Below are 27490 nucleotides of genomic sequence, written 5' to 3' on the forward strand. Positions count from 1 at the left end.
CAAGATGTCCTGGATCTGGGAAAGAAACTGTAATGTCTGGAACAACTCATGACTTATAAAAATGCTGTTTTTTATATTTTATTACCCAGCACTCCAGAAGAAAGAAATTGAGCCCAACTCAAGGGCTTGATTCATTATTACTTTCCACTCCATGGATCATGTTGGGTGGTATACTGTAGATGCAGGGAGGCTAAGTCAACCTGTGCCATTTGCTTGCCACAGGAATGGGCACATTTAGTCAATCTTGGCAGAGGATCCCTTTTTGGATGGGAGACCAAGAGGAAGTCCATGCTATAAACTAGGCAGGGAATCACCTGGAGGAAAGCAATGGCAAACCATTTTCACATTACTGCTACCAAGAAACAACATGAATGTTTGCATACAATCACCAAGAGTTACATTCAATGCAAGAGAGCCTATGCCGCTGTATTATACAATCAGTTAATTACTCATTTCTTAAATATCAGTTGTTATGTAGCAGGAGTGGGTTTCACTTACCTTTGCTACCGGTTTGCTCGTGCATGTACCACTTCTGTGCATGTGCAGAAGCGCAGATGGTATTTGATGACGTCCGGGCGGGTGGGTGGGTGGGTGGATCCTCCCACCGCTGCTGCTACCAGTTCTTCCAAACCGGGGCGAACTGGTAGCAACCCACCACTGTTATGTACCCAACATCCATGCATCCAGAAATGAGAGTTAATAGAAAACAAGGAAGTTTGCAGAAATATCAAAAGTATTCCTTTAGAAATTAAAATTCTCTCAAAATTCCCTCTAAAAACAGCCTAAGGTTTGAATATGGTCTGTGAATCAAGAAATGCTGATCCACTGGAGAGCCAGAAAGAAAAACCATAGTGGAGAATGGAATGGAGCTTCTTTGAAAAAAAAAAAAACATAAGATGGAAAAAGGACATAACTGTCACCAGGATCCAGTCTGGGTCAGTCACCAGGACCAGAGGTTTAGTCTTCCAATCTTTAGCACTTGTGCTGGAGCCCATCCTCAGGGAATTTGTCTCTCACCGAATGTGAGAGATTGTTATAACTGTGACCTTTTTTTAAAAAATATTTTTTAATTGCATTTTTTCTTTTTACATATCCCTATTACATATTTAACAGATCTATGATATTATTCATACAACTAGAACCAATATTCAGTACATTATATACATTCTATTTCTAAACATTATATACCTTTATGTACATTTCCATTCCTTATTTCTATTATCTATTCATTCATAACATTTCTCCCATACCGCATAATATTCCGAGTCATCCTTTCCCTTTAACTCTAACGTGAGTTTATCTATTTCCACGCAATCAAATATTTTTGAATAACTAATCCCTCGGGCGGTATACTATCTTTCAATACTGTGCGAAAGCAATCCTTGCTGCCGTTAATATATGTAACATCAAATATTTTATCTTTTTATTACATTTTGCCCTAATTATCTTCAGAAGAAATTAGGGCAAATTGTGACCTTTTAAAGTCCCTTTATGGCATTTGATTATCTGCTAACACAGGAACTGAAAGTAGTGGAAGGTTAGGTAAGTAAGCAATTTGACTCAAAAGGCATTCATTAATTATTTTCATGTTTGGGCAACTGTATTACAACTCCAAACACAATCTGGATGAAAATATATAAAACAGGGTATGGCGCTATAGATATGGAGAGGTATCCAGCCAAACAGGGGATCACCTGTTCTACTGAATATGTGAAGTTGGAATGAGTAGAGGACAAAGTTGAGAAAACACGAAGTCAGAAACAGCAAGAAAAGTTCAGAATAGAAACACATTGTCAGTATGGCAACACCATAAGTCACTCAACACTCAGATGGCTCAAGAAAAGGATGGCTAAGGAGAAAAAAAAATCTGGATTGAGAAAGTAAGTTGCCAACATATGTTTTACAAAAGAAAATTAGGCTAATCAGGGTTGAAGAGGTGCATCATTAGAATTTGGGGAGGGACGACACTTCCTTAGAATGCTGGTGCAGAGCTACAAAATTGAAACACCTGCTGTTTATCAAGGGAGACCTAAGCAAGATTGACGCTGCAGAATAACAATAATTCAGAGATGTCACGTAGGTACGATAATACTTTTATTCTCCCTCCTGAAATGTACTTTAGCATGCTTACTTCTCAGCATGAAAAGCTGCCGGGTAGCTTCAGATAGATTTTTGAATCACTGCAGTGTTGTATTGTTGCAGGGGAAGCTAGTACTGAATTTATACTTTTAAAGTGCTTAATCTCCAAAAGAAGTGAGACCAAGTCTCAGATCTTTTTAATAATAATACTCTTTGATCTTTCTCTCTATCCCTGATATCTGGATATGTTGTATAATAACCGAACAGACACAGAAATTCAGTATGTCACAGCTAAGAACAATTTCATTTGTACTTAAGGGTCAGGATTTGGCCTCACTATAAATTAAAGCCTGAATATATGACTGTGAACAATAAATATATTAAAAATTAACAAGTAAGCCACCAATGTTTTAAAACTGATACATCTTTTATTTCATTTCACTTTATTATAAACAATTATAATACCAATAGGGGAAATTATTGGAAATGGTTTAAAATTGGAGTATCTCTTTAGGCTGGTCTTTTCCAACTTTTGGTACTTTCCAGAAGGTCAAAGGTCACATGCCAAAAATGGGCTGACCTGAAATTTTCTCATCCACAGATATGTGGTATATGGGGGTGTTGAACATCATAGTTCAACCCATTTGGAGAGCCTGTGTTGTAGAAATACGTCCTAGAGTTTTTTTCAGTTCTGTTATATAGTTTTTATATATTTTACGAGCATGCTGAACAACTGCAAGGCAAAATCTGTCTTTACAGTTGATTAAACCTACCTGCAGCAGTGACCTTTGTATAACACAGACAAATCTCTACAAGGATGGCTAATACATTTTTACCTTCAGGACAATGTGCTACATTGAATTATTTATGCAGCACAAGATATGCTCCCTAACCATTTTCTTGTAATGTCTCTCCCTTTTTAATATGTTCCTTCAAACTATTTGTAATCTTTCATGTTGATTGTAATTTCCCTGTAAGTTGTAGAATATGTTTTAGAATTTTCCCCACAACTTCCCTTTGATGCAGGTAGAGCAAAAATAATGAGCAGTCAACAAAATCATGGATTTTTTTCCAAGACAAGATGATGGTTCTATGAATATATAAGTGTGCATCTTTGACTAACAACACTCCCTCCCTCCCTCCCTCCCTAGAAATATTATCTAGATTTGTCATTTCTGCATGTGAGTAAAAAAGCAACCTGATATGCTATTTATTTGTACCAAAATTACAATAGCTTTAGCTGCTAATGACAGGTGATCATGGTATACTCTCAAATTAAAATAGCTTCCAGTTCTTCCTACTTCCCCATCTGTCAGGAGCAAGCAACCAGAACAGCTTTGAGGCTTAGGTCAAATCTTTATTGTTAATTCATCACTTCACAAGAATCTTGCCAGACTTCCTGCTTTCCTCTGGGAAAGCCTGATATAGACCTAACTGTTTGATCTCATATGCTTCCTTCCAGTTATGGAGTCCAGGCTGGACTATTTCTTAACTCTTAACTTCCTCTACCTATCTTTCAGCTGTCGATTCCACCATACCACCTAATAGAACATTATGCATTGCTATGTGACACTATCACATTTTAATCAGAACATGGATTTGACAAGAATACAGATGTAATGCAGAAGCAGAAAGAAAGCCTCAGCAAATATCCTTTTACCTGGGAATAAGAATCTATGGCTTAATCTTATAACCTATTAACTATAGTATAAAGACCTCTTGCTAAAGGACATATCTCATGAGATCACTTTTGTTTCATTCTCAGCTGCTGCAAGGCAACTTAACTTCATCTTTAGCTGTTCCTGGTTTCAAGTAGTCATTACCCTTTTTCCTGACATAAGTTTGCTGTATGAAAATCATTTATGATTTTGGTGTTGATGCAGAGAGAGAGAGAGAGAGAGAGAGAGAGAGAGAGAGAGAGAGAGAGAGAGAGAGAGAGAGAGAGAGAGAGAGAGAGAGAGAGAGAGAGAGAGAGAGATAGATAGATAGATAGATAGATATTGGGCTCTATCCAGTTTCTTTTGGCCACTTGAGGCAGCTGTGGGCACTTCTGCTCCATTCTAACCACTAGACTTTGCCCTGTAAGGGCATTTTGGCTTGAGTTGTGAGAGAGACTGCTTCCAGCAGAGTGATACCTCATTGCACATTCCAAAATGTCAATGATACTTGGGCTCCTTTTATTACTTTTTGGGAAAGAGCATTAGGCTTTTTTTGTTGCTAAACTAGTACACAGTGGGTCTTTTGAAATTTTTAAAGAAGCACAAGTGACATTCCTTTGAGTATATCCAATTGGGCATTATTAGATCCTAGGTGAAATTAACCAGAGTTCAGTCTGTTTTCTCTTTTAGTCAGAGAATAGGTACAGTAGACAGGCAGATGGTGAAGTGGAATGGAGATGCCTCATGAGTCCTTATAATCAGTGGTGGGATTCAAATAATTTAACAACAGGTTATGTGGGCGTGGCTAGGTGGGCATGGTTAGGTGATCATGTGACTAGGTGGGCACGGCCAACTTAATGTCACTCACGTCAAGTGGTACCTCGCCTGGGCCCTCCCCTCCCCGCCATTCCTTGTCACACCCAGCCTCAACATATCTTTAGTTCTGTAAAAATGTTGTTCATCTTTTTTCGACTTTATTATCTACATACTATAGATGTACTTTCATGGACCACTGAAAGGAGGAAATGGCTCACATGCTTTGCCCAAGGGTGTGATAGGCAGGTCACAAAACAGGGTTATGAGGTGCTGCCAGAAAGAAGGCGGGGGGGGCAATGTACTTTCCAAAGAAGCAGAAGACAAAACAAGAAGCAATGGATGGAAACTGAGCAAAAAGAGAAGCAACCTAAAACTAAGGAGAAACTTCCTGACAGTGAGAACAATTAACCAGTGGAACTGCTTGTCTCCAGAATTTCTGGGTGCTCAATCACTGGAAGTTTTTAAGAAAAGACTGGACATACGGTATACGGTTCCCCTCCAAGCAGTGGTGGGATTCAAGTAATTTGACAACCGGTTCTCTGCCCTAATGATTTCTTCCAACAACCAGTTTGCCAAACTGCTCAGAATGTTAACAACCGGTTCTCCCGAAGTGATGCGACTGGCTGAATCCCACCACTGCCTCCAAGTGTTATTCTGTTATTCTGACACCTTTCCCAGGCCCTCTACTCAGATTTTGGCATCCTTAGTTTTCTTGCCTGAGCAGGGGGTTGGACTAGAAGACCTCCAAAGTCCCTTTCAACTCTGTTATTCTGTTATCCCTGAGCTAAATAGCTAAGTCCCTCATTGGGAACCTATCTCTTTTTCTTCCTCTGGACTAATGAGTTAAAGAGCTGCCTCTCGATATTCCTTTTAATAAGTATTTTAGAAACCTGCAGTTGAAAGTTCTTCATGTCTCCTTATCCTGAAGACCCAGTTTCATTTGGAATTTAATCCCAAAGTGATTGCCCTTTTGGCATTTCTCTTGATACTTCTCCAAAATGCACCCCCAAGAAGCCACATCTCTCTCTCTCTCTCCCTCTCCCTCTCCCTCCCCCCTCTCTCTCTTACACACACACACACACACACACACACACACACACACACACACACACAATTTAAGCAAATTCCCTTGCCTTGGAGACATTAGAATCATAAGCTAGAAGAAGGTAGCTTGGACGTCTTATAGTTCAACCTTCTGCTCAAGGCAGAAGATCTCCTACTGTATATACTTGCGGGTTCACAGACATCCCGGCTTTGGCTGCAAGAACTGCAGGCAGCCTTCCTGGCCACAAACTTCCTCGTCCCACCACCCCATGCGAGGCAGGAGGCTTGAGAGAAAGCGCCTGGTCTGGGCATACAGCCCTTCACAATGGAGCCCTTCCAGGGGAGCAAAGCATGGCTTGGATGAACTGATCTGTCCTGAAGGTGAGCTCCAGAGCAGCGGCGGTGGCAGAAGGAAGAAAGCAAGCTCCAGAGTAGTGGTGGTGAAAGGCAAGCTCCAGAGTGGTGGCAGTGGTGGTGCTCCGGGAGGGTGGGCAGATGTCCTGGGGTTGCACATGTGCACCGCAGCGAAGCAGCAGTCTTGGCCCCAGCTCAGTGTCTCCCCTGAAGGCCACCTGCCCATCCACTGGCTGGCCCAGCGTGGAAGTGGTGACTCCCCTGTCACGGGCAGGATGCGGGACCCGAGGCAGAGAAGAAGGCAAGCGGGCAGCAGTCACCCGGAGGCCCTGCGGAAGCTGAGTGTGCCAGGCCCAAAAGGTGAGCAAACCTTGCCATGTCCCCATGAGGCGGCACTTCATCCGAGCACAGCAGGTCTCCCTCTCCCGCTGCCAGCATTGTCCTTATCTTCTAGATCTTTCACATGCCTTCGCCAGCCTAAAGACCATGCACTTCAGATCCCAACGGGGCTAGACCGTGGCTGCTCGTGAAGGTAAGGCTGATGGCAGGCGGCCCTTGGGGCCAAAACTTCTCTCCACTGCATTGTGTGTGTGCAGCCCCGGTACATATGCCCGCCCTCCCAGAGCACTGCAGCCGGCGGGCACTGGCCCTATTGGGATCTGAAGGGCAGGGCACTCAGACTGGTGGAGGCACATGAAAAGTCTGCAGCTCCTCAAGGCTTTTGAGACAGATCAGATTGTCCAAGGCTTTGCTCCCCAGGAAGGGCTCCATTGAGGAGGGCTGTTCTTGAGGCTTCTTGGGCCTCGGTAGGGGGCTGAGGGAGAGAAATGGATTGAGGCTGTTAGAAGCTATAGGAGGCAGAGGGCAAGAGAAACGGGAGGCTTTGGAGATGAGCACCCTTCCCAGCCCCGCTTCCCCGGGGGGGTGCCAGGCCATGCTTATCTCTGCCTTGAGGCTTCTGTTGCTGGAGTGGGTGGGAGAAGGCCAAGGCAGCTGGGCAAATCTAGACTAGGTAAGCAAGGAAGAGCGGAGATCAGCGAAGGAAGGCAGAGGCAGAGAGCTGGGCCGCAGCGGCCATGTGGTAGGCCGTGGTGGAAGCTGGCTGGGCCACGTGGAAGGCAGCTAGGCCAGGATTTTGGGCTTCCTTGCAGGCTCACTCAGGCAGATCAGAGCTACTCAGCTGGGCTGTGGGCAGAGCGCTGCATGGGATGTCGTGGTGGCAAAGGCAGGCAAGCTGGTTGGCCCGCAGAGACTGTGTAGTCGAGGCAAGTGAGGGAGCCAGACAGAGAACAGCAGCAGCTATGCCGGGCAAGCAGGCAAGTTGAGGAGTGACTGGGCCGGGTGGGCAGGGTGGGGTGGGGTGGGGTGTAGAATTTTAACAACCGGTTCACCTGAACTGGCTGAATCCCACCACTGCTTATAACGCTTTCATTGTACAAGTGACCTGCCACTTAGAATATTGCTGAAGTAATCCAAAATAATCAGGTAGTAGGTGAACCAAGTGGAGGAACTATGTGAGTGGTTTGAAGGAGGCGTGTAAGGTCCTTGGCTATTGGGGCTCAACTTACAACAATTCATTTAATGATTGTTCAAAATTACACTGGCAGTGAAAAAAGTGACTTATGACCATTTTTCACACTTATGACCATTGCAGCATCCGCATGGACACGTAATCAAAATTCAGATGCCTGGCAATTGTTTCGTATTTATGACAGTTGCCATGTCCAAGGATCACGTGATGAACTTTTGCGACCTTCTGACCAGCAAAGTCAATGGGGAAGCCAGATACATTTAACAACCATGTTACTAACTTAATAACCGCAACGATTCAGTTAACAACTGTGGCAAAAGGTTGTAAAATGGGGCAAAACTCAGTTAACAAATGTTTCACTTAACAATATAAATTTTGGGCTCAGATGTCGTCACAAGTCAAGGACTACCTGTATTTTATTAGTCTCATCTGGAGTAGCAACAGTGATAATATTGACAACCAACAGCTATGTATAGCAGTATGGTTGACTTTCCTCTAAATAGTTTTATGGGAGACTGTAAATATTTAATGAAAATGAGGGAAGAGGAAATATTATGGGGATGAAATTGGTTAATTTGTCTCTTACTTCCTAAGGACAGCTGCATATTGTGCCTTAATGAAATGGAATACAGAAATAAACTGCTTTGCAACCTGATTTCTACATAGTTTTCAGACCTGATAGAAAAGAAGATAACTTTTTTTTGAAAGGAAGTGGATTGCAATGCTTTTTATAAGATCTGTATATTTGGACAATCATTTAACTTTTCAAGTACTGAGAAAGAACTCCTTGAACCTGACCAATTCTGAGTCATTGCTCTTTTAAAGAATTTAATATTACCTGTGCATCTGAGTAGACTCGCACTGGATTAAGTATCATCAAGATTATACTGTCAGTTGATTGGAAGGAACAGGCAGTTTTACTCTAGCCCCCCCCCAAGTCAATCCTGATATCTTCAAATCTTTTAATTCAGAAAGAATATAATCCATCTGTGCATGCACTAAGAACATAACATTATTGGTGTCTTCTCTTAAACAGATTTCCTTCCTTCCTTCCTTCCTTCCTTCCTTCCTTTTCATGTGCTTATTCAAGAATTGCTCACAACTTTACTGGAGCAGTGGAGATGCCTCCCCACTTTTGCTTTAAATCCAGTGACTAGCAATTCCCAGTGATTTTTACATGGTGAACTTTTTAGTGTAGGAACCTAACATTTGCTGGTGCTTCCCAGGAGAATATGCAGCTACCGATGATGCTGGGTAAATAAATAATGCTCTTAACATGGGCAGATGTTGGTTTATTACTTCCAAGAAGTAGACTATTAAATATAATGGGAATGGGTTGATGATTTTGTGCCACATATATTGTAACTAGATCCACTTTGCACAGATTACATTTGCACATTTCTTTTACCAAAATACCAGTTTAAATGTGATGTATGCCTGCCACAAGAGGTCAGTGTATGCTTATTTGTTTGTAAAAATGCACATTGTTACCCATCATACCACAATGTAGGTGAAAGAGATTACAAATTCTGTATTTATAGCATTTCGTGTCTTTTACAGTGATTTTTGCTGTGGATCATTGCTTAAAGGTATATATAATGCTGCTTTGTAAGGTGGATAAGTTAATCAAATATTTAGCAATGGGGATCAATTCAAGAATTGATCAGTTTAATTGTTAACTCATGTACACCTGGGAAGTGTGCTATTTTAAACAGAAGCCCAAGTCAGCACAATATTTTCAAATATTTTTGTTATTAGGTAAGAGGAAATTATAGGTCATACAGGTAGAGTTTTTTTCAGGTGCTTCTAGTGGCAGAGACTGGAGATGCTGTTCTTTTTTGTTTAATTCTCCATGTTTATGTCAGGCATATAATTGGCTTGGACCATGTTTTCCAAATTCACTCTGTGCTTTGTAGTTTCTTTTGACTCAAAGGTAATTGTTTTGATTAAAGCTCTTTTCATCCTCTTTGTTCTCACTTGATCACATGGCTTCAAGAAATAGTAAAGCCTGTCTGAATTGCTCCTTGGATGAAGGGGACAATGAGGACGTGGGGAGGCTGTTGGAAATTGGATGGGGAAAATGGGCTCCAACTCAACCCTAGCAAAAGAGTGGCTGTGGGTATTTGGACCCCGCCCTCAATATAAGGTTCTATTATCTCTGGTTCTAGATGGAGTTACACTGCCCCAAACAGACCCAGTGTGCAATGTGGGGGGTCCTCCTGAACTTGCATTTCTTGCTCAAAGAGCAGGTGACAGCCACAGTTAGGAGGGTTTTTGCACACTTTGGTGTGCCAGTTGTGCCCATACCTGGACCGGGAGGTCCTGTTAACAGTAACTCATGCCCTTGTAACCTCCAGATTAGACTACTGTAACATGCTCTAAAAAGGGATGCAGTGGCTCAGTGGCAAAGACACTGCGCTTGTCGATCAAAAGGTTGGCAGTTCAGCGGTTCGAATCCCTAGTGCCGCATAATGGGGTGAGCTCCCCTTACTTGTCCCAGCTTCTGCCAACCTAGCAGTTTGAAAGCATGTAAAAAATGCAAGTAGAAAAATAGGGACCACCTTTGGTGGGAATGTAACAGCGTTCCGTGTGCCTTTGGCATTTAGTCATGCCAGTCACATGACCATGGAAACGTCTTTGGACAGCTCTGGCTCTTCAGATTTGAAACGGAGATAAGCACTGTTATGTATGTATCTATTTTGTGTGGGAAATTCAAATGTACAGTGAATTCTGATTGGTTCTTGGTTGCCCTTGAAAAATATATAAAGAGGGCTGTTGCCTGTGTTCCTTTGCTGAAGTCTCACCCTGAATTAGAGAGCTGTTGTTACTAGCCTGCTTGTGCCTCTCGTTATTCCCGTGCTACAACATTGGCGACGAAGGTGGGATAGAGGCCACAAGAGGCAAATCAAAAAGAGCTTGGAGTTTCAGCCAGGGTGATTAGCGAACATGGAGACACGGCATGTTTGCCTACATTCCGCCAAAACCCTTCGACCCGACCCGAGAGAAGTGGGGATCGTATCTGACCAGGTTCGAGTGCTCCCTGGAAGCGAGCGAAATGCAAGGGCTCTCTGCGAACAGAAAAAGGGCCCTGTTCTTAAGCCATTGTGGGCCAGACGTATTCGAGATGGCCGAATCCCTCTGCGAGCCAACCCCAGTCCAGACGGTTCCCTGGGACGTCCTTCAGGCCAACCTGAGAGCCCACTACGCTCCAGTTCTGTCTAAATTCATTCAGGGCTATGAACTCCGGCAACGAGTTCAAAAAGAAGGAGAACCGGTCAGTGCTTATGTGGCCGCGCTTCGAAAAGCCACAACGCATTGTGACTACAGAGACTTAGATGACGCGTTGCTTGAACAACTGATTTGCGGGGTTCGAGACACCTGGTTACAAAGGCGTCTTCTAGCCAAGCCAGACCTAATGCTAGCTGGCGTGCTAGACAAAGCCCGAGCACATGAGGCATCAATGAAAGCTTCGGAAGCGCTGCAGCGACCCAGTTCAAGCAAAGATGGGCCGAAAATAGCCCCCGTCCACAGAGAAGAGGTGCGAACCAGCACAGAGGAAGAGTCGGACGAGGATGTCTTCCATACAGAACAGAAATCAAGCGAACAAACCCGCCGCCACGAGAACTGCTCTAGCTGTGGCGGGGATCACGAGAGACATTCGTGTAAATACAGAGAAGCCATTTGTAGGCGTTGCGATAGAAAAGGCCACCTAGCACGAGTTTGCAGAGCTCAATTTCCGCGTAGTCGAAAGCCACGTGACTACCGCGACCAACCAGAACCGGCTCATTCAAAACAGCCAATCAAAGATGACGGCGCGAGAAAATGGTGCGAACCTCAAAAGCGGGAGACCTACAGCACGAGAATCGGCCAAGCCAGCACAACCGACGAGGAAAATGTCTACATGAAAGTAGAAATCGATGGCAAATCGTGCGAAATGGAAATCGACACCGGGTCTACATTATCGATCATGTCCTGGTCAACACTCAAGGCACTCCTGCCCAACCTTCAGAAGAACCAGCTGTCCCATCAGAAAATCTGCCTACTCGACTACCAGGGAAACCGAGTTCCCATTGAAGGCGTGGGCACGTTCCGGGTCACCTACGGCGAGTTCCAGAAAGAGCTGCCCCTGACCGTCCTTAGCAAGCCCCTACCAAGTCTACTGGGCATGAAATGGTTCCGGGCCCTCGGCATGGGCTTCACGGGCATTCACAGCATCAGCGGATCATCACTTAAAGAAACCCTACTCCATGAGTTTCGGGATGTTTTCGAAGAGACTCTAGGCAAGTACATGGGGACCCCTATATCCTTTAATTTAGACCCCAACGTAGCACCAATCAGACTGAAAGCAAGACGAGTTCCATTTGCTTTAAAGCCAAAAATTGATGCAGAGCTCGACAAGCTCATTAAGCAAGGGGTGCTAGTTCCCGTAGATCATGCTAAGTGGGAAACCCCAATAGTCACCCCTGTAAAATCTGATGGCTCAATTAGAATTTGCGCCGACTATAAATGTTCAATTAACAAGGCGTTGCAGCAGAGCGCCTATCCAGTTCCGATAGTCCACCATCTACTACATTCCCTGGGGCCTGGCAAGCTATTCGCAAAACTAGACCTTGCGCAGGCGTACCAGCAACTGCCAGTAGATGACGCTACTGCAGAATCACAGACAATAGTAACTCACAGAGGTGCCTTTAAATGCACCAGGCTTCAGTTTGGGGTCAGCATCGCCACAGGACTCTTTCAAAGCACAATGGAGTGCCTTCTACAGGGCCTCCCAGGTGTCGTCCCATATTTCGACGATGTTTTGATTAGTGGCCAAGGCGAGATTCAGTTAGGTCAGAGGGTTAGACAAGTCCTAACGAGGTTCAGAGAAGCGGGACTTAAACTCAAGCGAACAAAATGCAAGATAGCGGTTCCATCAGTGGAATTCTTAGGCTACAGAATCGACGGCACGGGCATTCACCCCACAGAAAGCAAAGTTAGGGCCATCCAAGGCGCGCCCACCCCCAAGTCGAAATCTGAACTGCAGGCTTTCCTGGGCCTTCTCAATTTCTATACGATGTTTCTGAAACACAAAGCCACCGTTGCGGAGCCTCTGCACAGGCTCCTTGGAAAAAACGTTCCGTGGGTTTGGGGCAAGCAAGAAGCGGCTGCATTCAGCGCTGTAAAACGAATTTTGTCTGAGGACAGTTTCCTCATCCAATACAATTCCGAACTACCTCTAGTATTGGTCTGTGACGCTTCCCCCTTTGGTGTAGGTGCGGTTTTAAGTCATAGACTGCCGAACGGGTTAGAGGCGCCCATCGCCTATTACTCTCGCACTTTGTCTAGTGCTGAAAGAAACTATAGCCAACTAGATAGGGAGGCACTAGCGGCTGTAGCTGGGGTCAAGAAGTTTCACGAGTATTTGTTTGGTCGCACTTTTGAACTTGTTATGGACCACCAGCCTCTTTTGGGACTTTTGGCTGGAGATAAACCGACCCCGGCTGCTCTTTCCCCCCGGATGACCAGATGGTCCATTTTCTTAGCCGCGTACTTGTACAGACTGCTCCACCGGCCGGGCAAAACCTTGGGCCATGCTGACACCCTCAGCCGATGCCCTTTGCCCGAATTGTTGGACAATCCGACCCCGGAAGCCCCGGCTCTACTGCTTGACATTGTTTCCCCGGGCCCCATTTCTTCAAACGAGGTGGCGAGGGTTTCTGCCAGAGACTCTGTTTTGCGCACTGTAATGGGCTGGGTTACGAGGTGTTGGCCTACCAAGGTGGACGGTGGTGACTTTCAATTGTACTTTAACAAAAAAAATGAACTGTCAATGTTGGGGGGTTGCTTGTTGTGGGGAGACAGGGTGGTCATTCCTTCGCGGTTAAGGCACAGAGTTCTGGAAATGTTGCATGAGGGACCCCCCGGAATTGTTCACATGAAAGGCCTAGCTCGTAGTTATGTTTGGTGGCCACATCTCGACCAAGATGTCACTGAGTGGGTGGGGAAGTGCAGGCCCTGCCAGGAGTCCTGCCCAGATCTGCCCATAGCTCCCGTTCGGGAATGGGAAAAACCAAAAGGGCCATGGGGGAGGATTCACATTGATTTCGCTGGCCCGTTCCATGGCCAGAACTTTCTTATTATTGTAGATGCATATTCGAAGTGGCTCGAAATTGCCCTAATGCCATCTACCACTTCTGAGGCCGTAATCAAAGTACTCAGAAAACTATTCGCAACACACGGGTTGCCGGACACCTTGGTATCTGACAATGGGCCCCAATTCACGGCAACTCAATTTGAAGGCTACCTAGCCGAATTAGGCATTAGACATGCATTATCCGCTCCTTTTCATCCAGCTTCTAATGGCCTTGCAGAGAGATTTGTAAGAATGGCCAAAGAAGCTCTTTCCCGGCTTGATGTAGGGGACTGGCAGGCTAGAATAGATGAGTTCTTAGCAGTACAGCACGCCACCCCGTGCCCCACCTCGGGCCAAAGCCCAGCCGAGCTCTTAATGGGCCGAAAGCTAAGATGCGTTCTCGACCGACTGCATCCCAATTACTCCCCCGATAGCTTCAGGGGGTAAGGGGGAGGACTAAGACAGTTCCAAGAAGGAACACCAGTTTTTGCTAGAAGTTACACCAATGGGCCCTTATGGGTAGAGGGAACCATCGTAGGAATTACCAGCCCAAAGTCATATACAGTCGATATAGGGCATGGTAAAATCTGGAGGAGGCATATAGATCAATTGCGTAAACGTTTGCAAAACGAAAACTCATGTCCTAACTTTCAAGGTCTTCCTGACACAGCTACCTCAAGCCCGAGTAAGCCGGAATACTTATCTGGCAACCCTAAGTTCCAGCGCCGCCCCAGCGAGCCGACACTCCCAGCCGGAGATAGCCACACCTTTGGAGAAATCCAGGAGGTTCCATTGGCGGAGCCGGGAGAGACGGGAGGTCCCTCTGACCGGCTCGACGCCTCGCCAACAACTGAACTGCGCAGGTCAACCAGGATTAAGACACGCCCTGGTCACCTGCATGATTTTGTATGTAAATATGTAAATAGATAGAATAAGTGCCTTCTGGGAGTGGAGGGGTGTTATGTATGTATCTATTTTGTGCGGGAAATTCAAATGTACAGTGAATTCTGATCGGTTCTTGGTTGCCCCTGAAAAATATATAAAGAGGGCTGTTGCCTGTGTTCCTTTGCTAAAGTCTCACCCTGAATTAAAGAGCTGTTGTTACTAGCCTGCTTGTGCCTCTCGTTATTCCCGCGCTACAACAAGCACCACCCCCTAGAATCGGGAACGACTAGCACATATGTGTAAGGGGAACCTTTACCTTTACCTAATATGCTCTAATCAGGCTGCCCTTGAAGATCATTCAAAAATTCAAACTGGTGCAGAATGTGGTTGTGCAAGTAATAAATGGTACCAGATATATGGCATATGTAACACCATATCTGCATGAGTTGCGCTGGTTACTGATGTGTACAATTCAAGATACAATTTAAGTGCTGGTGATTACTTATAGAGCCCTACATGGCTTGGGACTAGAGTACTTGAGGAATTGTCTTTTTTCAAGAGTCTCTACCCATTCAACTAGGTCAAGCAGAAATTCGCCTTTTTCCACACTGGCCCCTGCATTATGGAATACCTTTCCTTCAGAGATTAGAATGGTCCCAACCCTGTTAGTCTTGTGTAAAGTCTTAAAAACCTGGCTATGTTCTTGGGGCACCACATGTGCCAATGGCCCCGTTCCCTGCCCATATTACTAACTGACCAAATATTTTGCTCAATTGTGTATGTCAAATTGGATGTTTTTAATGGCTTTTACTGGTTTTACTGTTTCATTGCTTTAACATTTTTTAATGTTTAATTGTAATATGTTTTCTGAATTATAAGATGCCCAGGTTAATTGACTGAGATGGATAGCCAGAGAAATGGAACAAATAAAGTGTATGGCTCACCAGTTTATGTAAAAGAAATATAGTGCATAAAAATGGATGCTCCAATGATTCATAAAAACATTGCTTTTTAATATGTACCTGTTGTGCATGTTATTAAATTAACTGAATATATTACCAATGGAGTATTATAAAAGTAATACTTTGGATCACAAGAAAACCCAACAATGACCAACCCAGCAGTTGTACTGATACTTTTATGGCAAATGGATGTAGGCCAATTTTTCTATTAAAGACAAAAAACACATTGCATTAGCACAGAAGAGATAAAAATGAGTGTTTAATTTAGTCTGTATCCTTTTTTTTAGAACAGAGAACACAATTCATCTGGTACCAGAACTATGTACCTGGACAACAAAGATGATGGTGCAATTACCAGAAACATAGATATGGAATTGGACTCTCACCACATGGATGTGCTTGGAGATGGAGCAACAGAGCCAATTTCTTACAATGTCAGCAAACTGAAACTCTTGAAGGAGATCATGATTGGTCAGGGAGCATCACATCAACCCTATCCAAGAATTGCACAAGAGCCAGACCAGTGTATTACTTTGGGGAAAGAATTCAGTCCTTTCACTATGCAACAGAGGTAAGAAACCCAAAAGGGAACTAAATATATCCATTTCCTTTTAATGGTTTTATTCATTGGCTCAAGAATCCATATGTTTTATTTAACATCTTCCTACAATTAATAGCAACTGTGGGGAAAAAGCTTAGCTGAGGAACCGAAACAGACAATTGCTGCAAAGGGATAGACTCTCAGCAGGTTTCAGAACTAACACATGTTTTTATAGCAGCTCTGTGAGCAAATTTTTTTTGTGCCTCTATTTTCAAGGATCTTTTTGTCTTCCTTGGCTTTGCATTTAAACAAAACATTCAAAGGACACACACACACACACACACAAACCCTTTATGCAAATAAAATTATGCCAAAATTGTTAAATCAAAAGTTTACAAGACCCAGTTCTGTAATTATGGGTGATTGTTCAGGTGATTAAGTTAAGGCATGAAGCTGCAGTTATGATAGTAATAATGGTGTTTGTTTATTATTCATTTCATTAGCTGGGTGATGAGTGTGTAAAAATAATTTGATGCCATCAAGTGAGACGCACAAAAATACAAGAATATCCCAAAAGTCATTTTGCTTTCGCTTTTTAAAATCTTTACCAGGCTTTGTTTCTGGTATATCAGATTTCTTAAAATTCTGATCTTGTACTGTTGTTTAATTGTATTGGTCTCAAGTGTATACAGCAACTTTTGAATGATTTCTTGAAAGTTAATTCTTCTAAAAGTTTCAGAAAGTGGCAGCAGAAAAGAAATATGTCTCTTCACATATTTTGCTAAGCATAACTGCCATCAACACTTCCTTACATGATTACAGTGAATGATTCTGGAAGTTGAGCAATATTAATATAAGTTCATTTCTAGAGCATTCAGTACATAATATTCCCTTTCTGCCATTTTATTTTAACAAACGTGCAGTGAAATAGGTCTGGGCTAAGGTTTCCCCAAATCCCATGAGTTGCATGGCTGAGTATAAGATTTAAACCTGTAAATTTTTAGTTCATGCAATCTTTGCCAACTACTTCATACTGGCTCAATGTTGCATTACCCAAAAGCGTGATATAGTATGATATGTCCGTTAGTATAGTATAGTATGATAGTATGTTAATGCACAACCTTATGTATTTTAAAACTACATAGGAAAAACATACAGTTTTTACAATTGTAGAATTAATGCTATATTATTTATAGGATTGTTTTATTAGCTATTGTATTTGTTGCACATCATTTCCACTAATTTTTCTTTTGTTTGGTGCTTAGCTGGGAAGAAGTGCATTATAGAAATACAATGAAATTTATCCTCACTGTAGAAGAAAGACGTAGACCTTCTGTATTGAGGACTTGATTTATCATGGCAGTAATGGAGCAGAGAACCATCTCAGCTGGTTTCTTAACACCATATGATGAAAGGGATAAGTTACCCTGCTGAAGGAGATGTAAGATATATTATAAACAAAGGGGGCTCCTGATTTAGATCAAGCCACTGCAGGCATAAACTAGCATGATGAATATGTTTCCAGGCAGACAGTCTCCATTCAGTTCCTGAGTGATGTCTCAGTTAGGACTTCAGTTCCGGAGTCCTATGAATGTCACATTCCTGCTGATATAAAACAATGTTCCTTGCTTTACAACACAGAGTGAGATTAAATAACACCAGAAAAATAGCCTGATATGTGTATCTTTTATTCAGTGCATGATATAATCACTGGATTTACTCATACAAGATTTGGCCTTTGCTACTAGCTTGCAAGGCTTGAAAGGAGTAGAGTGATGTAATAAATTCATTTGTCTGGTGACAGAGTTAAATTCAATACTAAATAGAGTGTGCTTCTTCAGATACTAGTTTTACCCTTTCATTCAGTAATCAATAAATGATTTATGTAGCATCTTTCTGTAACAAGAGAAACAGGAACGAAGCTTATACTTAGGAAGCCACTAAGATAATATCCTGTGGGGAGATACTCCACCTGCAACTTCCATAGCATCAATATCTCTTGTTATAGTTGCTATGGGGATGTGTTTGTTTTCTGTTGTATTTTCCATTTTCCTTATTGATTGTTTAAAATTTAAAGATAGTGCTCATGAAGTCAAGGAAAAACATCATTTTTTACTAATAAACTCAGATATAAATTGGTAAAGTACAATTTCATAAACCTGAACTAAGAGAACAGACTGTTCATTCCTGATCTGCCTGTTGTGATAGACATAAATGATCCAAACTGTTTTTAATGGAAAAATGCTTTCACTCTTTCAAAGTGACTGTCACCGAGGATAACTTTTCCCAACCTGTGAGGGCTACCTCTGAAAGTCTAATATGCATGGTCAATATTGGCTGAGGATTCTGGGAACTATAACTGTAACTCTTTTAAGAATAGATTGGACAACCACTTGTCTGAAATGGTACAGTTTCCTGCTTGAGCAGTGGATTGGACTAGAAGACCAGCCCACAAACTTGGAGAACGAACCCTCATTCTCAAATCAATGTTCTCCAGATTTCCAACTCTGTTATTCTGTTATTCTGAAGGAATAGATTGGAAAAGGCTAATGTAGGAAGATGAATGTAAGATAAATTATTTAGATCATCTTATGTCCTATCTCATTATTGCTATCTAGTTGATACAACTCCCTCAATTCCAACATATCATGATTTTGGTTAAAAATAGTCTGGAGTATGCAGGAGTAACATTCCTCCTAAGATATCTGGAGAACATTGATTTGAGGATGAGGGTTCGTTCTCCAAGTTTGTGGGCTGGTTTCTGAACATTTCATTACCAGGCTAGGTAACATCTTCAGTGGAGTTTAGGTATGTCAATGTCAGTGTTTTTTCTGTTTATAAGGGTTTCAGGTATGGGTGTGTCAATGAGGGTCTTGTGATGGGGAAGTTACATCAGGTGATGTCATTGGGATGTGAAGTGCTGGTTGGGGGAAGGTTTTCATGGGTTGGTTGAGGGTTGGTAGTGTTGTGGCCCACTGGCAGCCTGCAGAGCTGGCAGCGGAGTTGGACAGTGAGGAGGCTGGGGAGGAACATGGGCCAGTCCTGGAGTCTGGGGAAGGCTCGGACAAGGGCTCTGTGTCGGAGGCAGCGAGGGGGCCAGGTCCATCTGGGAGTTATGTGCCACCTCCGGAGCCTCCAGAGTTGGACATCAGCAAGGCAAATGAACAGGTGGAGTCTGTTCCCAGTGCGCTTGTTATGGAATGAAAGACTGAAAAACATTCCTGGGTCAGCCAGATACAGTTTATTGTGCAGGTTCAGAGCCAGATTTGTACCTGAAATTCTGAACCCCGGAAAGCTCTGATACAACTGCTTATATATGTTTCCAAGACAAAGGGTTTGGTGAGCACATGCATTTTTCCATATATGTTTAACATACACTTGTTATATGATAATTGACATTTCCTAATTACTAAAGCATTATTGTCTAGTTTATAAGATTATCTTTAGCTAGACAACCTTCCTTAGTTCTGTAATTACTAATACGGGAGATTTATTGCTGTCCTTAGGTAATAAGTAACTCTTTGTAACATACATGTCCTTGTGTCTTTGACAATGAGGCCCCTCAGATGTTTTCCATATGGCTGTCCTTCTGTGATAGCTAGGCCTCATCAGAAGATGTATTACCAATAATGGGATTTAGCTGATTTTTAATATAATCTCCAAACAAGCACATTTCTCCCTTATAATAATGTGAATAGAGAGGGTCCTTTAGTGTTCATGTAACTGACCCTGTATGATTCCTACTTTATTCACATTACGCTCATGCGCAGAACTGCCAGAAGGCAAGAACAGTTAAGACAAAAGGGACTACTTGGGAGTAGGGCTTGGAGATGATTGGCCCCTCCCATAAGATATAAGGGAGGAGCAAAGGCACGTGAGCCTTTGCAGGAAGCAACCTTGTTCGTTCTGGTTGGTTTAAATTCTGAAGCTCTGTTTTGACTCTGTGCTCCTTGTGGCCTTGCAAAGCTAATTGCCAATTAGGTCTTTGGCAGTGTGTCAAGGGAGATAAAGGTGAGTGCTTATCAACCTTATCCCGAAAGACTGTGGCAGACAAACTATTTGTGACTCATTATGGGCTGTGAATGAACAGAATTCACAGCCATTGAAATAAAAAGAAGGTTTTTGGGACTAATTGTGTGCTTTTTACTGTCTCAGGAAGCCTAGGTCAGGACAAGTGCTGTCTCTGGTTGACTGTGTGGTTGATTTAGATTCTGAGGAGTTCGTAGGCTGGTTGTAGGTTAATGTGTCTGTTGATGGAATTGCTTGTGGAATGCCAGGCTTCGATGAACTCATGAGCATGGCGGGTGGACTTGGACAACACATATTTGGAGTCTTAGACTCCATTTGCATACCTGCATTTAGCAATGTAAGCTGCTCCTATCCTGTGTTCATGCCAGCTCGACTCTAAACTTGTAAGCCACTTTAAGAAAATCCTGTGAACCGAAAAACCTTGGCAGCAGTTTGCAAGGTTTTCAGTCTAGCTACCACATTCTGCTTTTGGATAATTCCCCTGCTGCTGTGTTTTCTCACTTTTTTGTTCAGTGAAAACAACAGCTAATTTCCTTGCTGTTGGTGGGTATTCCTGGATATACATAAAACACACTTTTATGCACACCCACCCACATGCTTACAGTGTTAAATTAAATTTATATTCACAGGTAGTATGGTAGTTACCATCTTTGCTTTATTGGATAATTTAATTTTGAATGCTCCAGTTCAAGTCTTTGTGTAAAAATTGAATCACCACATGGACAAATACATATTTAGAAAAAGATATTGTTACACATATAAATATTTTGCTTTATCCTAATTTTTAAAGTTTACTATAGGATTTTTTTTACTATAGGATAAGTTTACTATAAGATTTTTTTTTTACGTTTTTCACATTTTTTCACATTTTCACATTTTTTATTTTAAACAATATAATATGTTTAAGTGTTTAATTTTCTTCACTTCATTTTTTATAAATATAATACATTAAGTTTCCATTCTAAACTATAATTTTATTTTATAATATTACTATTGTTAAACCATTAAATTGACACTTAGTTTTAATACAATATGATTAACTTTAAAAATGCTAGTTGCAATGTTTTTTGACGTTTAAATACTAAAAATAAAACAAAAAGATCTTTGCTTAAAGACCTAGAGAACCCTGCTGATTGAAAACTTTCTTCCAAACTAATTTATATATATAATTTCTGGAGTAGGTACCATTTGCCCCTCTTGTTTTTTGTTTAAACAAATCTAGAATGTTACCATTGTATGCCACCAGACTTGAAATTTTGGGCTTGGACAACCTTGAACTACATCGCTTACAGTCTGACCTAAGCCTAGTACACAAAATTGCCTGCTACAATGTCCTACCTGTCAATGACTATTTCAGCTTCAACTGCAATAATACACGGGCAAACAACAGATACAAACTCAAGGTAAACTGCTGCAAACTCGATTGCAGAAAATATGACTTCAGCAATAGAGTGATCAATGCCTGGAATGCTCTACCTGACTCTGTTGTTACTTCCTCAACCCCCGTATCTTCAACCTTAAACTGTCTACCGTGGACCTCACACTGTTCCTAAGAGGTCTGTAAGGGGCGTGCATAAGCACACCAGCGTGCCTTCCGTCCCTGTCCTACTGTCCCCATTTATTTGTACTCATTTCATATGCTCATGTCCATGTTTATACTTATACCTGTTATCTTGTTTGACAAAATAAATAAATAAAATAAATAAATAAATAAATAATGAAAAGGATTTCTCATATCGCTTTCCAGATAGCATATTCTCATGCGGTAAGGGTAAATAAATCCATTATTAAAGGAGCCTATTGGAAACCTATTGGTTTTGCTGAAGGGATAGTCTTTCCTCTGAAAAGGCTGAACCGAAGTTCTTTGATCCAGATGGAGAGGAGGATTCAAGGCAACATAAAGTATAAAAGAGTTAATGGAGCAGCAAAAAGGGAAAGGACCTGGCTACCCAGTCTTGATGATGAATCAAGAGATAAGTGTGGCTTTGATCTTGCTGAATGAGATCAATCCACTTGTCACATTGATCATTTCTGGAACATCAAATGATGACGATGTCAAAAGATGGATAATCTGGATACTATTATTGCAACTGCCATTCATGCACTTTATCCATTCACTAGTATTTTGAGAATAGCTAATTTCTCATATTGGCCTTTTTCATAACACTCTTAATTTTCTAAACTGCTTTTTCCTAAAACAAAAAGGTAGTAATAATTGCATGCATTTAAAAAGAGATTTGCAAAATATAGTAGGCATCAGGTTTCTGTTTATTTCAAAAGGATTGAAATCCATAACTGAACAAAGAAGAGGAAGGAAGGAAAGAAGGAAGGAAAGAAGGAAAGAAGGAAGGAAGGAAAGAAGGAAGGAAGGACAGAAGAATAACAGTAGCTCACATTGTTTTGCTTTTTTAAGAATAATGTCATATACTGCTGCAAAAATGTTTGCGTGTGTGATTGGGCATTGAGGTACTATTGCTGAGAGCTTTTGTGAATCAGTTCTGCAAACAGGTTTAATAAATAAATAAATAAAAGGAAGCAAAGAATGATGCTAGCACAGTTTTTGAAAGCGTCATGCAACTTTTTATTGTTATTTCCAATATCCTTGTCCATTACCATCAACCCACTCTCAATCCATATGAGGCTTCCTGTTCCTTCAGAAGACCTTGTATTTTTGTCTTTCATGTGCCACAGAGTTGTTTGGAAGATGCCATTATTAGCAGATTGAAATGAACCTATCACATATTCTTCTTCTGTTTTCATTTCTTTTTTTCCCTCTTCTTTGTGTGAAATGGCACACATATTTGTGGGATTGTATAAACCACTTCTCTTACTACTGAATATGGTTGTGGAATGCTGAGATAAATTATAGAGTTTGACTGATACTAAGTCACCCTATGTGTGAGCTCTCTAGAAATAGCTGCCTCAATCAGTTTAAGTCTGGATACTCAGATTATGTAAGTAAATATTCCAGAAATCCACTTCCCCCCATTTTCATATATAAGGAAAATTGTTACTGTTATATTTATACAATATACAATATGCTTTATATAGTACAGATCTCCTAAAAAGGGCTGTCAAACTCGCAGCCCACAGGTCGGATGCGTCACGTGCTGGCCACTTCCACGCCCAGTTTAGCGAAGGGAAAAAAGGTCGTGATACGTCACACGATGCTGCTGTGATGATGTGAGTGTCCTAAAACAATATGTCATCTTAAATTAGTGTATTCTTTCCAAGTTCTTAAGATGATCAATTCACCCACTGTTGATAGTGTATATGTGCCTTTAATTTTTTTAAATAATTCTGCTTCCCATTTTCTGCACCTTCACTAGCAGATAAGAGACGTTAATGTTTCTAAGAATATAGGCAGCAACAGTAGCTCATGCAATCATAATGCTAACAACATGATATGAGCATCAATCCTCTTTAGGATTTTATTGACAACTGTTTCATTATGTAACATTCAGAAAAAATACTATGAACCTGATTTTAATTATCATTAAGATTGATAATAGAACCAGTAAAGTCAAAATTGTGAGGGAGGGAAGGAAGTGAGATTGGAAAAATATATTTTTCTTCACTTGTTACTTGTATTGAGGTTAGTTTTATGATAGTATCTGATTTCATGTTGCTCAGGATATGTAGATGTGATCAGAAGGACTGTATTTTATGGATTTTCTCAATCTCTCTTAAAATGGAAGCTTTAAATACTGGCTGAGGGTATTGCTTTGCAATATAGAAAATGCATTAGTGTTGGTTTCCTACAAGTGCTGCATTATTTTTATTACAAGCTGTACACTGTTGATCTAAAAATAGTTGGGTTAAAAGCCTGCTGACGTTTGACCAAATAAGCTGTGCTAATTAAAAAGATTTATTTACCATTCATATGCTTTGCCTGGAATCAATAAAGAAAAGGATGTATTTTTTTGTTTTTTAAAATTATTAGGTTTTGCTCATTTTCACTGCACTGAGGAATGCAATAGCTGTGCCCCAAATCTGATTAAATACAAATGGGGAGGGGGACGACAAAAATAGTAAATCCTGAAAGAAGGTTATTTCAACTCTATTCAAGTCATACAGAGAGGATTATATTCTAGATATATTGGATTTTTTCTTTTTAATCTGAAAACCAAGCGTTTCAGCATTCACAAAGCAAAAAATATAAGAAATATTAACACACTGTATGGATCAAGAATGATTCTTTTACACATGTAGAGTGGTGCTTAAAAGTTTGTAAATTTTTAATATTTCTGCATAAATACGAGCTAACTGCGATCTATTCTCTGCATGAGTCCTAAAACTAGATAAAGAGACCGTAATTAAACAAATGAGTCAAAACATTAGACTTGTTCATGTAATTAATGAGGAAATGATCTGAAAGTACTTATTTAATATATCCTATTTTGTCAACTAACTTATAACATTTTGTGGTTGGGAAATCAGGTAAAATCACTAGGAGTTCATGGGTGTGGTAGACCCTAGTTTGTTGGGTTTCCCTTGCTTTCAGTTCCTTTTCAGTATGAAATGATATTCCTTATAACAGAGATGGGTTACGTGTGTTCAGCTGTCTTTTTAAATATACCCAATGGCATTTTGTTCCTTCATACATTAGGCCTTCTGGGTCAATGGTGAAATTAAAAAAATTCCCCTACCGGTTCTGTGGGCGTGGCTTGTTGGGGGAGGTCATGTAACTGGGTGGGCATGGCCAACTCAACATCACTCACATCGAGGGGCTTCTCACCGGAACCAGCCACTCCTTGCTGTGAATGGCAGGAAAATGAGGGGAATATTCCTGCCTACCATCCTTCCCTCAGTCTGTGCTGAGATTGAGGAATGTCCCCTTCCCCATTTTCCTGCCTTTCCCGGAAAACAGCTCCATTTCAGCTGCTCCCCCCATCCCACTCCCTCCTGGGGACTACCTAAAAGGGACAGACTGCAGCAGCTCCTTTGTGAATGGAGGGAGAAAAGTTAGGATTTTCTCTGCTGCATTTAACATTGAATTCTGTGGCAGAGAGAATGCTAACTTTTCTCCCTCCATTCACAATGGAGCTGCTGCTCCCTTTATGGTTCCCTCCCTCCTGGGGACTACCTTAAAGGGACAGGCTGCAGCAGCTCCATTGTGAATGGAGGGAGAAAAGTTAACATTCTCTCTGCTGCATTTAACATTGAATTCTGTGGGATATCAAGCGGCCGGAAGAGGTGAGTGGCGACCTGCCAAGCTTGTGTGTGGCCAACGAGGGGTGATTACTATCAGTTCAGCGAACCAATACCAATAATCCCTAGCAGTTCGCCCGAACTGGTCTGAACTGGTAGGATTTCACCCCTGTTCTGGCTGCTTCAAGGTGAACAATAGAATAACTGGTAGAAAGACACACATTTGGGCGGGGCAGGGTCAAGCACAGGGTAAAGAGGAACAGTGATGTAACATTCTTTGAAAGATGTTATAGGTCATCCAAGACAGAAAGAGAAAGGTAGAAAATCCATCAGTGTGGCATATTCTAGTTGTCGCATTGGAGAACAGAATCTTGTGGGTGTAAAAAAAATTGGAAACCCTCCTTGTTTTTGCTGTCACATTTTATAACACTGAATGCTTGCTTGGCTAACTTCCCTATTATTCTATAAATAAACTCCACACATTGGGGACCAATATCGTATTGAATCTATTTGGTGTTTAGTCTCCTTTCTAGTTGACTTCTTTAGCTGACTATTCAGAGGTTTTCAGATATTAATTAGATTTGTGTCGCTGATGCTGGAGACATGACATTAAAGCAGTCACTGATGATTTAGATCAACATCTTGTGGTTCTTCTGTGCATATTGTTGTTGGCATCAAATTATTCCAGAAACACTGTATCTCACATTCAACTTTTAAATCCTCCTTTAAAGTTTTGCAAAGTAATTGCATATTTATGCATTTCAGCATACTCCAATATCTAGTAAGGCATTCCTCATAAATCTGGGCTGCTGGCCCACATCAGCTCAGCTATGCAACATTTAACTCACCAAATCTTCTGCAAGGAATGGATGATGCTTGTCATGCACTTTTTGCTGACCCAAAGCAGAACAAGATACACAGGGGAGCTTTTTGTGTGTGTGCATATAGCACTGTGATGATAGAATTGCTAGGCAGTAGACATGTTGCAAAAAACAAAAACAAAAACCCAGCATAGTCCTTATCTGTTCTATTTAAAATTGAGCACAAAGCACAGAATAAGTGAGAGATGTTAGAAAGGTCAGTGCTTTTCACAATCTAGAGCATCACAGTGGAGGGCTTTGCTTATGCCTCATATATTTTTAGAAATATGCTAATTCCCTGCAGTCATGCAGAGCTACACAGAAATAAAGCTTAGAGATCAGATGGGTGCCTGTTCGTTGATATACTCAGAAAATCTCCATTTTAGGCAGAGAAGATTCACTACACTATCCAGGCAGCTAGATACAAATCAGTTTGCAAGTTCCATTAATTTCTCAAAGAATGCCCGTTCTCTGATCAATTTTGCAATGCCAGCTTCATTTTTCTTTCTAACCTTGTGACTTTCCCTAAATGAAAATCAGTCAATATTTTGGTTTTGTATATTGTATGAACCCAGGCTTTGTGGTTTGTATGATTACACACTATATGAAGTCTAAACCCAGCCAGTTTTGTTTGTTTAAGAAATGGTGGCTAAATAAAATAACAAAGTGACACAAGGTATGAAGGCCCAGCAAAGACATAGCCTGGCCAAATATCATTTAAATCCAGCAAAATGTCCATTTTGTCTACTCTCAGTTCATACATTGGTTTCAATTCCAGGGCTGCTTGAAAAGTTTAGGGTGGCTCAAAAAGTTTTGAAAATGTTTTGATTGTTTTCTTTTCATTAGTTTGGCTGTCCTTGAATCCAACATGATTCCATGCTACAGCTTGCAATAGGACAATGGTTCTCAATTTGTGGTCTGTGGACCCCTGGGAGCTGTGATATCATCACTGGGGGTCAGGGGTGGGTTTAAAACCCGTTGCTACCGTTTGCTAGTGGGTGCGTGCTTGTGCACGTGCACAACAATTCTGTGCATGCACAGAAGTGTCTGGGTGGGTGGGTGGAGCCTCCCGCTGCCATCGCTACTGATTCGCCCGATCTGGGGTAAACTGGTAGCAACCCACCACTGCAGTGGGTCCATGAAGGCTTGAAGAAATGTTATGATTTAAATCTTGACTTAAGTCTTAGGGGTCCATAGCCATGGTCAATAGCTACAAAAAGTATTTAAAGGGGCCCGTGAAGAAAAGGTTGAGAACCACTGCACTAGGATATCTTATGCAATTCAATCAAGTAAGTTATTCTTCATGAATCTGGATAAATGGTCCATATCAGTTCAATTGCACAACCTTTGTCCCATCAAGCCTTCCATAAGTAGTGGATGATCTTTCAATCTTAGCTACGTTTGAGAATGTTCTTTTCTCCCTTCCCTTCACCAAGTTTGAATTTACTGCAATGCATGTGCATCC

At 41.6% G+C, this 27490-nt stretch overlaps 1 protein-coding gene across 5 annotated transcripts in view; it reads left to right on the top strand.

Annotated features, from left to right (window-relative positions):
- Positions 1-27490, top strand: part of OCA2 (OCA2 melanosomal transmembrane protein) — a 217534-nt gene that overhangs the window by 17323 nt on the left and 172721 nt on the right. For all 5 annotated transcript variants that reach the window (XM_034431376.3, XM_087895329.1, XM_087895328.1 and 2 more), the window contains exon 2: positions 15732-16015. In XM_034431376.3, coding sequence (XP_034287267.2) covers positions 15765-16015 — 251 coding nt within the window. In that variant the 5' untranslated portion in view covers positions 15732-15764. The remainder of the gene's footprint in view (positions 1-15731; positions 16016-27490) is intronic.

The sequence above is a fragment of the Pantherophis guttatus genome, chromosome 5 (genome assembly GCF_059756535.1).
Source record: "Pantherophis guttatus breed Tessera chromosome 5, ASM5975653v1, whole genome shotgun sequence".
NCBI classification, from domain to species: domain Eukaryota; kingdom Metazoa; phylum Chordata; class Lepidosauria; order Squamata; family Colubridae; genus Pantherophis; species Pantherophis guttatus.